This window comes from Olea europaea, chromosome 11, assembly GCF_002742605.1.
Source record: "Olea europaea var. sylvestris chromosome 11, O_europaea_v1, whole genome shotgun sequence".
Classification (NCBI taxonomy): Eukaryota; Viridiplantae; Streptophyta; class Magnoliopsida; order Lamiales; family Oleaceae; genus Olea; species Olea europaea.
The window spans coordinates 28,422,337-28,436,279 of NC_036247.1; the positions used below are offsets into that span (position 1 = coordinate 28,422,337).

The following is a 13,943-nucleotide window of genomic DNA, read 5'->3' on the forward strand; positions in this document are numbered from 1 at the left end:
TTAATTTTTAATTTTAAGGTGATTATTCATTTATGTTTTGCAAATGTATGTTTTATACTTATTTTTTGTTTAAGCAAGATAATAATTTGTATAATATATGCATTTTTCCTTCATGCGTGATCACACGTTTTTGTTCATGGTCGAAGCGTCGTGTCGATAGGTTTTTATTATCAAGCATATTTTTACATTTTTAATGTCTAAACCGACTAACCCAACCCAACCGAAACTTGATTGGTTTGGGTTGAAACACATGAACGGGTTGGATTTGTTTGATTTTAGATTAAACCGACTATGTTGGATTGGGTAAAAAATCGAATGTGCGGTTAAAAAATAAGAAAATATTTTGAATTTACGTGTAATATTATTTTATTGAAAAATGTGTGATTGAAGTATGATCAAATCACTGTTAAAAAATGTATTTTGATGAAAAGATGAGACTCAAACAAAGATTTTAAAAATTATATTACAAGGTTTAGCGTTCTCCTAACACAAAGAAATCAAGTCTAATATGTTGTGAAGAATGAAGCAAAAGATATAAAAGTTATTCATCACTCAGAGATTCTTAAACTCAAATTTGATGTTCCCGAATCTCGATGTGTTATTTGCCTCCTTTTACAATTAATTATCCGTCCTAATTATATTGTGAGAGTTGATATTTATGATCCCTCTAAAAATTTTCAAAGGTTCTCTAAAAATCGTGCATATCATCACCAAAATGAAAGTTTCCTTGTTGGAATTGAATTATAAAGGAAACAGAATTTTTCGATGGAATTAGCCTGGATGTGCCTATAGTAGTAAGCGTCACGACTACCCAAGCAGATTAAATAGTCCCTGTAATTGATGTTAAGCCTATATAATCGGGTGGCTGCCCTTTTATAAAAAACTTTCAGAATTTTTTCTTGGCCATTTTCTTCATTCTTTCTTTCATTAATGTACTTATCAATTATTGAAACATTTAACTCGATTATATTTGTATCCTGGTGTAACCATCTTTTTAGAACCAATAGAATAATTTAGAATTAACCAAACAAAAGTACCTTGGCAGAAGACAAATTCCCTGCAAGTGAAGTGGGTATCAAGCAGATCTTTTTCCCTTTGTTTAGAAATTTCGTCTTGTTCCTTTGGACCATAAACATTTCCTCGAGAAGTAAAAGAGTCCTTTCCCTCTTCACTAAAATCCCAAGTTTTGTCAACAATTCAATATCACATCATATATGTGTACATACAATTACACACAGGGAGAAATGGGTTGCAGAAACGGCGGCCTGAGGGTGGAAGAGAACCACGCGATGGCGGCTTCACTGACAGTGAGCGATGCTTTGCTATTCGCAACCATGTGCATCGTTGAGCTCCCAGTGGATGTTCATGCAAAGGATGGCTCTATTTATACTGGAATTTTTCACACCGCCTGTGTCGACAAGGATTATGGTACTCTTGAAATTTTCAAAAATACTTCTGGGTTTTTTTATTACTTCTCATCCTTTATTGGTCTTGGTTATATTGGGAATTGATGGTTCTTTTGCTTGTTTTGTTGTGGTCTAGTTCAGTTTTGCCATCTGATCTTTGATTTTTTTTTTTAATCACTCAGTTAACTCATTTATCGTCTTCAGCTGATTAAATTAAAAGTCAAGATTTTGAGTTTGGATTCCGTTAATTTATCATATTCTACTGTAGAACAAAGCTTAAGGCAATTCCTTATTTGTGCACATTAAATTAAGTACCTTTAGAATTTATAGTACTGCTCACTTACCAGGCACATTGATGATGATTAGAGTAATTGTCTTGATGCATTTTTAATTGATTTATATATGTTTGATCCAGCTATTGTGCTGAAGAACGCAAGGATGATTAAAAAGGGAAACCGAGCTGCAAATGTTGCAAATGATAGTATGATAGAAACGCTTGTAGTTCGGTCAGAAGATCTTGTCCAAGTTGTTGCTAAGGCATGTCAATGTGCTTTTGTCAATTTAATTTTCAATTCCTGATGGAGTAAAATCTGTTATTTCTGTAATAAATTCTGGCCTGTGTTTAGGGAGTTCCTATTCCTTCAAATGGAGTTTCTGAATGTGTAAGGAGAGATGGTTTAGAGGCTATGGCAGGCATAAATGAGTGTTCGAAGAGGGAGGCAAAAGCTAACGAGTCCAATGGAGATAAAAAGCACAGAAGCGAGACAAGGTACCATATCCAATGCTATGTCTGGTATTTTATTACTTAGCTGATGTAGGCAATTACCACAAGATTCATTATCATTATGCCACATTGGCCTGGTATTGGTTGATAGTCTGTCATACACCGGCCTCAGTATGGCATCTTGGATGTGGCTCTATGCTTGTTGCTTGAGACATTAGATTGTTGAGAACACTGCAATTTATGGCAAAAGTTAATAGGAACATATTCTTGAATTCCAATTTACATGCAGGTTAGCCAGCTCAGAGAATGATTTTGCATCTGATGTGGAAAATCACTCGAGCAGATCCATAGAAGAAGAAAATGAGAGATCAGATGGCATTGATTTTGAAAAGGTGAAATTTAAAGTGAAGAATGTCTTATTTCCACACTGGAAGAGTAATTGTGATGAGGATATCGGACGATGTTTACTTATTTTATTTAAGCTTTATTTATTTTTTTGGACTATTATTTAAATTTGGACTTGTATGGGCTCGGGCCCAAGCTCGTTAGGGTTGCTTTACTATTTAAACCTATTTTGCATTCTAATTTTCAGTTGATGATGAATGAATAATTATTTTGGTGGCTTATTGTGCATCCCTCCCCTTCTTCTATTGAATTCTTCTTCTATCCCCTCCCTTAATTCCCAATTCTTTCTGAATCTTTTTTTTATTTCTATTTATCATCCTTTTGATGCTGCATCAAATTTGGTATCAGAGCCTAAACTTGGGTAATCTCTCATCTCCAATCCAAAAATCTATTTCTATTTCTTTCCTAAGAACTTGTGGAACAACACACACAAATAAACTTTTAGCATGAGCAGCGAAGTTATTATTTTTCCAGCTTCTTCATAGTTGTTCCAAAAAAAAAAAAAAAAGAACTGTTCACGTACTGTTCACAGGCGGAAATTTCAGTTTAGGTTTTTTCTGCAATTTTAGTTCACATCCCAGCCCCAAAAAAAAAAAAAAATTCGTGTTACTGTTCACGGGTACTATTCACACCTCGAAAATTCATTTTTTTTGTATTATCAGCTTAAAAAAAAAGTTATTGTTCACACAAAAAAAAAAAAATCTCATTTTTTTCCCTCCTGCTGCTGCTCATAAATAAAAAAATAAATAAAATAATTGTGGTGTTGTTCCACAAATCCCAAACCCTAGCATTCAAGCCTACTTAGCCCTTCAACCCATATATTCCATCTCTATAACCTACTCCATTCATTTTTTTATCAAAACACTTGGGCCATAAGCTAGTGGCCCAAATTACTCCCAAAGCCCACTAAACGCACAGCCCATCTCTCATCATCTATTTAGCCAATCCACTTATTTTTCAGCCCAATAAACACTAAATTCAACCCACTTATCACATATTATCACAATCGGCCCAACACCATTCAACCCATGATCAGTCCCAAATATCCAACCAAACCCGATTATAACCAATCCATTAAAATCAAATGCCCCACAGTTTCACCCGATTTCTCTCTCATAACCACATTCTTGCCGCTGCCTCCTCTAATCACCATCACGCCACCACTTCATTATCTATTGTACCCAGGCATCCAGAGCACTACCGCTTCATCGCCGTAGGCCACCACCACCTACCCAAGATCATACACTTCCACCACAATTACCACACTCTTATATTTTCTCGTCCATCTCAACAATCTAAAAGCCACAGTCACTACACACAGTTTTACGTCCACACCAGAACCAGCACAAGCTACAGTCTACAGGGGCTAAAACCATTGGATACGAAAGGAAGAATAGAAGCATAGTTGAGGCTTATAAGTCGACAATTCAGATCAAGCGGCATACAAATAATCAAAAATAAACAACAGGGAGTCCTTGATCTCTATTTAGTATTGATTTATACTACCACTTCATTTTTAAAATTGCATCAATTAAAATCTTGTGCTACTGTTATTGTGATAATTTTAGCTTTAAACCTCACTTGGTCAAAACCATTAATCGAATTGACACCAGTGACTGAATTGAGTTCCATTGTTCCCCACTTAAATTGATTGGAGAATTTGACTAGTGTTGACCCTTGCTTTGCCATTTTACATGTACTAGCAGTATTAGCTTGTTTTGGATTTAATTAATCCCAATATTTAAAATTAAATTAAAAAAATGGTACAAGTTATTTTTCATTGCTTGCACGTATTGTTTACTGATCTCATCATAACATGTCATTTAGCTGGTATTACATTGCATGTAGTTGCATAGTGGTCGTCTTGTCATCTCTATTTCCAATACATTGACCATGGATTCATCCCAATTTGATGCATTCAATAGACAATTAGCGCAATTTGCCACTAGCCTATCGACTGTCCAATCAGATATAACTGCTACTCGTGAGGAGAGAAATAACCTAGCTGCTAAGTTGAGCAATTTTAAGCGAATCCCTCGTTTAACTGACACTAATTCTGAAGCGTCTCATAATAGACAATATCATCGTGGACAAAGTGATCAAAAATATTTTCGACGCGATCGTAGGAATAGGGATCAGATTCGTAAGCGAGAACGAGATAATTTTGAAATTCTTACTCAATGGAATGCCCTTAAACAAGGAAATCAATTAGTGACTGAGTATATCACGCAATTTGAGGAATTTCGAGCCAAATGTCATTTAATTGAGGATGAAAGCATGACTTTGAGTAGGTTTAGCCAAGGTCTGAGAGATGATCTTAAGCGCGAGCTTTTCCTTCAAGGTGTCACTACTCTTGATCACGCTTATTCTTTAGCTCGAGATTATGAGTTGATTATTAGTACTCCATATGAAAAGCGTGGTTATCGTCGTTCACCCATCGTCGCATCATCATAAGTCTATCATAAAACCTTCTCCGTCTAATGTTTCTTCTATTTGGAAAAATAATTGTAAAGGTCGTGATAGTCCAAGATCTTCTTCTTCATGTAGAAAGCGTAATGGCAATCATCTTTCGGTTTCATTGGCTCCACTTCCTCCTGTTAAGTCCCTTCTAGGACCTCCCCCGTCTAATGTTCCTCCAATTTTGGAAAATAAGGGTATAATTTGTGAAACTCCAAAGACTTCTCACTTGCTATGAATCAGCTGTAAGGATTTTGGCCACATCTCTTCCAAATGTCCTAACCGAGCCTTAGTCATAGAAGAACGAAAGAATGCAATAGAAAAGTCGTTAGAAGATCTAGCATATGGCCCTAAACTTGAAGATTTTGATGATTATAGTGAGGACACTTCCTTAAGTGGAATCCCGACCCTTCCCGAGACTATAGAAACTATACCCCTTGTTTCCGACAACTCTCGATCACATGTTAAACGTCATACCCTTACCCAACTCAAAGAGTTTGATGATTTCACTAGTCACCTTTGGAAAATCCAGTCGCTTGTTGTTAGCACTAAATCGAAATTCTCCACTACTGACCAACCTCAAACTGATGGTCAAATCGAAATTGCTAACTGAAGTCTTTGACAATTTATTACAGTCTCTAGTACAGAAAAATCTTGAGACTTGGGACTCGATCCCCCCAACTGTTCACATCGCATATAACAATTCTATGAATCGGTCTTTAGGTCTAAATTCATTTGAAGTTGTTCATAGTTTTAAGTCTAGGCGACTATTAGAACTTATTCCCATGTCCCCGCATGCTGGTGTGTTGTTGTCAGCTGAAGCATTTTTATATTATCTTCATGACTTGCATATTGAAATCAATAAATAACATGACGCAAGTAATGCATTATATAAACTTCAAGCTGATTCACATAAACAATATTTTGAATTTAATATTGGAGATTATGTCATATTGCAAGCTTGTAATGCTAGCCCTTTAAAAATTTTAAAGCATGTTGGTTCAAATGCACATGTCATTGCCCTTTCATCACATTTTAGCCACTACTCTACTTTAAATATTGAGGACTTCATTACTTATAAATACTGTATTACTTCCTTTGATGATCCATTTCTACCTAACTTTGTGGACCCCCAATTTGACTATATTGATATTTCTACTTTAATACCATCTATCACAGCATACAAAAATAAAATTGATGTTATTTTAGATGAACGTGTTGTATTGACCAATGATGGCAAAATTCAGTACTTGTTTGTTTGGTAAATCGACGTACTTCTTATGCTCCTCATTATGTACAATCATGTGAAAATGTTGAAGATGAGGTGCATGAGTATTGGTTATTTGAAGTCCAGTATCAGTACTTGGTTAGAAGGAAAGATCGGCCCCCTTGGTCAGATCATATTTTTGGGAATAAGCTATAGTTTTCAGTACTATCAATTATGAAATTTCGTTACTTGGTTCGTCAGAAAGATCGTCTCCCGTGGCTTGACTTGAAGCATTTGGAGTATCAGATTGACGGCAGCCTATACTATCTATCAACTCGACAGGGTCGAGTTTTCTCCCACCTCGAAAGAGTTGATGAGGACATCGGACGACGTTTACTTATTTTATTTAAGTTTTATTTATTTTCTTGGACTATTATTTAAATTTGGACTTGTATGGGCTCGGGCCCAAGTTCGTTAGGGTTGCTTTACTATTTAAACCTATTTTGCATTCTAATTTTCAGTTGATGATGAATGAATAATTATTTTGGTGGCTTATGGCACATCCCTCCCCTTTTTCTATTGAATTCTTCTTCCATCCCCTCCCTTAATTCCCAATTCTTTCTGAATCTTTCTTTTATTTCTATTTATCATCCTTTTGGTGCTGCATCAAATTGCTATATATTTAAGAATGGGATGTCTATTTGTGCCTCTATACGTATTCATACTGCATTTTGTACTTTTTTCCAATGATAAACTAGAACCTTAATTGGAAAGGCTTATTAAGGGTTATTCACCTTTTTCTGTTAATGCAGATGGAAGAGGTAAATATTGTTTCGGCTGATGGAAGGTAGAGATTATAAAAATTGATTTCTACTCCTTTTTATTCTCTTTCATTTTTAAATTCTTATTGTGATTTTCGTACATTTAACTTGAGTTCTTTTGCCTGTTGAGATATCCTGGCATTGATCTTGTGTAGTTTCTTACTATCTCAGCAGTAAACTGCATATTCTATCCTTAGTTTCAAAGTTTTCATGATGAATACCTTGTGTTGGGACATTGCCAAACACATCCATTAGTGATCATATTTTTGTCTATTTTTTGATGGCCATCATAGTGGTCACTCTTTATGTTTATCCAATGTTGGTGCACTTGCCTATTTGATCATGAGATTGTTCTTTTATTTTTGCAGAATCCTATACATTGTTTTTCTTCTTTGTTCTCAAGATTGTTCAAGTTTTCAGAGTCCTAGATTTCTTTTTCTCTTTGTCCTTATATGTTATTGTACTTTCGACAAAGCCTCTGTTTGGCCAATTCGTAAATCATTTATAGATGGTTAAGCTTCATTTTCAATCATACATTCCAATGGACTCATAAGTACTATCCATTTATACACCACTCAATCTATTTATAAATTGCACCAGTTATAAATTCTTCCCAAATGGAGGCATAGTCTTTCCTTTTTTTCGAGATCGATTTTTTTTCTAAGCAAGTTTTCTGCCTTGTCCACAAATTCCTTCTGTTTATCATTGACAGACTGTTTGGGGATGTCTTGGGGGAAAAAAGATCAATCACAGAGAGAACACTGAGTTTCAAGATGAAAAAACTGAGTTAATATAAGAATAGGCCCACTAAATTTAGTGATAGTTTTAACTTTCCTAATTTTCGTCAATTAGCATAATTCATATCTATTTATTTTGCAGACCTGTGAAGTTCAACGCTCAAGTTTAAGCTGTGAGTTTCTTCGTACTTCTTATTAGGTGCAACAGTTTGCTAAAAATAATGTATTTTAGGTGCCTGATAGGATATGGGTTTTGTAGGGGCAGACATGGATCTCTCTTGGAACTTAAAATGATATTCGGTAGGAGAGTCTAAGAAATCTAATTGCCTTTTTATTTCTGCCTGCCAATATCTTCAGAAAAATGTTCGTGGAGGGCAAGAAAGACTTTCTTGGTCTGTTCAGGGTGCTTTGAATATTACCCAAAATATGGATTTAGGAATTTTAAAATATTTATGAATTATGAATAGAGGAAAACTGTTGGTTGGGAAACATGACCAGAGTTAAAGCATAGCGTAATCACCTTGTTGACTTTAAATCTGAAATTGCAGAATATTATGAACTCGATGAGGGGTTAGGTTACTTCCAAAAAATCCTACTACTAACCACAACCAAGGTTGGAATTGCAATTGTATCGCCGATACTCTATAATTACTTGGACAGTAATGAATGAAAGCTTTGCATGATTTTATAGGGGAAAGAAAAAGTATTAGTATTATTATTATTATTGATAAGAAACATGCTTTTATTTCACTGTCTAATTAAAACAGTTTCTTGGCCCAGACAGAGACCGCCACATTATAGTAACAGCCATCTATCAGAGATTAACCAGGATTCATTAAGCTAAATTGCAGCATGAGTAAATACTCAGAGCTTGGTAGTGTTAGGGGATACTTAGAATGAAGCATTCTGCTTGCTGGTATCTGAATGTAGGATGTTGTTAGTTGCTGTTTGAATGCAGTAGCTTCGTTACTTTAAAGAGAGTCCAGCGATGATAAACTTCGCTTTGAGTCTTGCTATGAATTTTATCCTTGCTCCTACCTATATATTCCTTTTACTGGGCTGAGATGATTGATTTTCTACTTTATGGGTCCTTCCATACTTCTTTTATTCTTGCTTCACATAGTTCTCTGTCTGTGTGTATAGTGGGTGCTTGTCTACCTCAATCAACTGTTGCTGAGAATATATTGGGGGAGACGGATGTTCAAAAACACTGAAAAGATTATCTTCTGGTAGTCATGCTGCCTCCATGGTCAAACTGGATATACAGAATCCGAAGGGGCCCACTTCAGAAGAGACTAAAAGTCCAGATGCTCTTTCATCTTGTGTTCCTGTAGCTGCCACACCAACCGTGGTTGTTTCTTCAGAGTCAAACCCAAGTTCATCCTCTGCTTCTACTCCGTCAGTGCCTCCAAAAGGTTCCAATTTAAATAGAACTGCTAAGGTAAAATGGATTTTCGGGATGGTTTAAGTTTTAGCCTACCATATGAGTTCCAGTTTATAAATTATTTTAAAATCGCTAAACCCTAAATCGCCTTTGCAAAGATCGTAGTTTTTGTAATATTGGATACTTAAGTTCTGTTGCTCTTTTTGCCAAAATTACTATCCTTTATCAAACGTTTATTAAAAAAATTTCAGGAATATTTGTCATTATTCGGTTGTTGAATTTGAGAATGTAGAAATAAAAACTTGAGTTATTAAACAGAAAAATGTTCATCGGTTAATATAAATTAAACCCCTATTTGTTTCCCATTTGTTAGTAAGAATACATTTTGAAATAGTTAATTGATAAAAAATGTGTAGTTAAGAATTAAGCAAAAGTTTTAGTTTTGCGTGTAATATTATTTTATTGAAGAATGTATTATTGAAAAGAAGAGAGAGAAATATATTTTGAGAAAAATGGGTATCGAACAAGGGCTAACTGTTATAAGTTCAGCACTCTATTTACTTCACAATGTTTGCCATGTATTCCTTTCTCTTTTAGGAATTCAAGCTCAATCCTCAAGCAAAAATATTTTCTCCCTCACCGTTGCACCATTCATCAGTGACTCTTCCTGCAGTGCAAACAGAAGCAAGTGTTACTTACGTGCCAGAAGTCTACGCCATGGTACCAGTTGCTACTGCAGAAGACGAACATGACATCAGTTTGTTTGCCTATGACGTTTGTCCCATGCAATGATGTCATCATTGGAAATGGTAGCAGTGATGCACCATATGCCCAACCTGTAAGCATTGCTGTTTTATAATAACTATAGATTGTAGTTTTTCCTATTTCAAGTTTACTTCTATTTTTCATGAAAACATTAATTATTAAGAGGGTGTTTGATGGGGATTAAAATTAGATTTTTTGGTAGATTGTGATAGAAGTTTTTGAAATGTGTGGTTGAAAAGTTGTGGAACCCATGAAAGATGTGATTAATATTGATTGTTTGACTTTGACTTAAATTAAAATCAGATTTTAATCTATACCAAACGGGCTCTAAATTGATGTGATCTCCATTTGCAAAACCCTGATGTATCAGTTTGATTCTTTTCCCATCTCTTTCTTCCTGGCCTATTCATTGGTCAGTGACACATTTGTTTTAGGTTGTTCATTACCTTTATCTGTCTGTTTTGGGAAGGTTGCTGAAAGATGCTGTGTTCCAAAATATTTGACGCTGCTAATAAATTGTTTCTTTTTCCATGTGTAAGTTGTTGGCCAAGTCATAGGCAGCACACAACTAATTAGATATGCCAGTCAGTATCATAGCCTTCAAGCTGGGACTGCTTATGTTTATCCAAATTCTCAAAATGCATATAGTATAGTTGTTTACACTCTTATTTACTGCAGTGTCATTGTATTAAGATACGATATTTTGAATGTGGTGGCTGATCTTTTACCCATCGGTGCTGTCAGATTATTGCAGGACGAGTGGGGTCTCTTGTATGGTTATATCCCATTTCGGTAAGAAATAATCCTTGACCTGCTAGGAATACAGTGAATATCCGTTAGTTTTTCTTTCAAATGGATTTTATCAGAGTATTCAGACATTTGAAGATAATCAAGCATTTCAATATTATTGTGCCTTTGCTGTCATGTTTGGTATGGAGGATTCTATAATACCGGACAATATGTAAGGAAGGAAAGAGAAGCTAAATTTTATATTCTCCAATTCTACGAACCAAACATGCAGTTACATGTATGAACATTGTCATGTGCACATCAGGGAAGAAACTGCAAAATAATCTCTCTCTTATACACTTGCGACCAAAAAGCTTGCTTGATGAAATTTTTCATATTTGTCCGTCTCTGCTTGCATTTCTTTTTCTCATCTTCCACTTTTGGTTTTGGTGCTACCATTCAATGTTAATTATTTATTACCTTCTTTGCTTATTTTAGGACACCATTCAGAGTGCAGCAGGGTATTCTCAAGCAGGCTCAGAACCACTCGACTCCACATCACATGTATCTTACTAAGCACCAAGGTATGAGCTATTCGAATTCATTGTTAAACATTAAAGTGCATTTCTGGACGGGTTTTATTATATTTGTGTTATAAAAGTTGAGAGCCTGAAAATAATTTATCAGTTTTCCAGATTGTTTCCTCAATATTTGAAGATAAGCATGCCTTTTATCATTCAGCTCTTAGAAATATAGTTTTTACTTCAGGTCATGATTGTAGAAGAATTACCAATCAAGCAGGTAGATTCAATCAGATGGTCAATTAGGTTACGTTTCTTTGGATATATTCTATGTGCATGTTTGGGAAGTAATGAAATTAAAATCTAAGTGATTATAAGCCTCTTACGGAATGTGTGAATAATAAGTGATAGTAATTGTTGGTCCTATGAAATGTTTGGAGAAAAAGTATGTTTGATCAGTTTAGATTATAATTTAATGACTTTGCAAACAAGCACATAATGGTTAAGGTAGCAGTTCAAGTGTTTTGACCACAAAAGTGATTTAAAAGCTTGGATTAGAGAACTTTTAAATCAGAATGCAGTTATCTTTCAGGTAAATTGTTACTGGAAGTCCCTAACCTCTTGCATAAGTTGGCACTTGATCCCAACTAATTTTTCTTGGTATTTGGGTCACCGCTAATGGGGTCCATAGTGATTTGCATGACATATAGTTTGAGGGTTAACATGTATAAACAAAAGTAATATCAGTGAAACAAAAAGAGAAATGGGAAAAGGAAAATAAGGAAAAGAAAAGAGTACATCTTCTTTCTCTACTTACATTGATCCAAGAAAAGGATCGAAACAAAGTACTAATGATAATACTACATATTTTATTGAGCACTGCACAACTACTTCTTTTTCCCTTTATTTTAGCTCAAAAATTCGAGATTAATCAGCTAGCCATATTTAATATTTCTTGTCACTACAGTAACCAGAGAAAATGATAAGCTCAATTTTTGGCAGGAAGACAGTGACTTGCCATGATATATCTGAGGGGACAGTGGCTGAGAGTGAGAGTGGGGGTGGGGGGGGGGGGAATATTTCCATTTTTTCCTTCTTTATTTTTTTTCTTTTCTTTTCTTTTGAAATGAGCGGAAGGAGGAGTGAAAAAAGGATTCGTGTAATCCAAATATATTTAGGAAATAGGCTTGGCCTCCTTTTGGCAAAATTCATAATGGTTTATAAAGAAGATTGTAGTAGGTCCTACGAAATGTGCGGATAATAATGATTAACAGTTATGGATGCCAAATATATTTAGGAAATAGGCTTGGCCTCCTTTTGGCAAAATCCATAATGGTTTATAAAGAAGTATAGTAGTAGGTCCGACAAAATGTGCATATAATAATGATTAACAATGATGAATGTATTATTGAAATTCATATTTGATTTTGAATGAATTCCTAAACCATTCGTAAATTTGTATCTAGAGGCTTAGTATGTAGTTCCTTTTCCTTTGTATGCCCCTCAAACATGTCAAGTGCAAATTATGTGACTGTTCAATGGTTTTTGGACGGAATTTTTCTTTGGCATCCAAGTGCTAGAAGTATTAAAGAATGGGGACCTAAACCATACTTAGGCAAGGCTACCTCTGGTGCCAATTTGCCCATCTTTTATGGATAAAGTTACTTGTACATCACATTTTTACATCATCCTTGTTGGCAAGATTTGATTGGTGAAAATACTGTTTTTTAAAATCTATCAAATGGTGTGTTGCCATGTGGCGGAGTGTAAAACTTGGTGTATACTATGATGTACACCAAGCATGATTTATCTTTTATTTCTTTTTTTCCCGACTCCTGATGCACTAATCTTGTGTTTATCGATAAATAGTTTAGTTGTCCCAAGTCAAATGTGAGCAAAGGATTTTATCAGGCTTATCATTATTTTGGATGCAGATTCAGATCTAATGAAACATATGCCGCCCTATTCGTAGTTACCATTACACATGGATGGGCCTGGGCGATAGTTATGATTCAATGTGCAGTCGACTAAGTGACAGACGAGGTGCCTGTCCAAAAATAATGGAAAACAAAGAGAAAATGAAGACTTTATACTTCAAGAGAATAAGGATGAAGCTCATTTCAGCTTATAGCTCTCTCCTCTGTCCAGATTTTTTCTTTTTCCCCATGTATTAATGTACTGTATACAGTATTGATTGTACGTACTCGCATATATCGAGCTATAACCTGTCGTCACTTGGGTAATTGCCAACGTGTTTGGACCAAAATTGGTGCCATAGCTGTTGGTTAGTGCCTCAGAGGGTGGCTGCGATATGTCGTTAATTAATTATGGGAAATAAATGAGATATTTTACACCGTGCAATTTAACCCTCCAACCCGGCACTTAAAACAATCAATGTTTATTATGCAACATTAGATTCTTACTACTCTACCACGCTAACAGAGTCTTGGCACTAAAACCCATATAATTTTGAATATCACTGCAACATTTCTGGCATCCTGCTTTAGAAATGGATTTTCACAGGAAAGGTCCTGCAGCAATGTGTATCGCCTACTTGGTATCACTGTAACACAACCTATGCCAAGATTGGGATTGAAAGGCTAGTTGATCCCCAAGTTTGCTAGAATAAGTTGACATCTGTTTTCTTAGGGTGGCGATGGCCGAGATATTTGTCTATCCATTTATCGTGTTTCCCTATTTGTTTTGCCAAGAAACAGGACCGATACAGATTATAGCAGGGGTGGTCATTTTGGATTTTGCTATGGGTACAAAAGAGACATGCTGGAT

At 35.3% G+C, this 13,943-nt stretch overlaps 1 protein-coding gene across 3 annotated transcripts; it reads left to right on the forward strand.

Moving 5' to 3' along the window:
* The first annotated feature begins 1,083 nt into the window (after positions 1-1,083).
* LOC111403965 lies at positions 1,084-13,507 on the forward strand. 3 transcript variants are annotated; one of them, XM_023032660.1, is made up of 11 exons: positions 1,085-1,428; positions 1,822-1,943; positions 2,033-2,175; positions 2,420-2,522; positions 7,733-7,804; positions 7,900-7,930; positions 8,901-9,198; positions 9,739-9,979; positions 10,651-10,698; positions 11,134-11,219; positions 13,091-13,507. In XM_023032660.1, exons 1-7 carry the CDS (start codon positions 1,215-1,217, stop codon positions 8,969-8,971), a joined length of 756 nt encoding a protein of 251 aa, XP_022888428.1. In that variant the 5' UTR covers positions 1,085-1,214; the 3' UTR covers positions 8,972-9,198; positions 9,739-9,979; positions 10,651-10,698; positions 11,134-11,219; positions 13,091-13,507. The 3 variants fall into 3 exon arrangements, with proteins under 3 accessions (XP_022888430.1, XP_022888429.1, XP_022888428.1); XM_023032662.1 differs by lacking the exons at positions 7,733-7,804; positions 7,900-7,930; positions 9,739-9,979; ... (1 more) ...; positions 11,134-11,219; positions 13,091-13,507 and adding an exon at positions 6,870-7,046 and having other exon boundaries at positions 1,084-1,428; positions 2,420-2,568; positions 8,901-8,948; XM_023032661.1 differs by lacking the exons at positions 7,900-7,930; positions 8,901-9,198; positions 9,739-9,979; ... (1 more) ...; positions 11,134-11,219; positions 13,091-13,507 and adding an exon at positions 6,870-7,046 and having other exon boundaries at positions 1,084-1,428; positions 2,420-2,568; positions 7,733-7,755.
* The last annotated feature ends 436 nt before the right edge of the window (positions 13,508-13,943 follow it).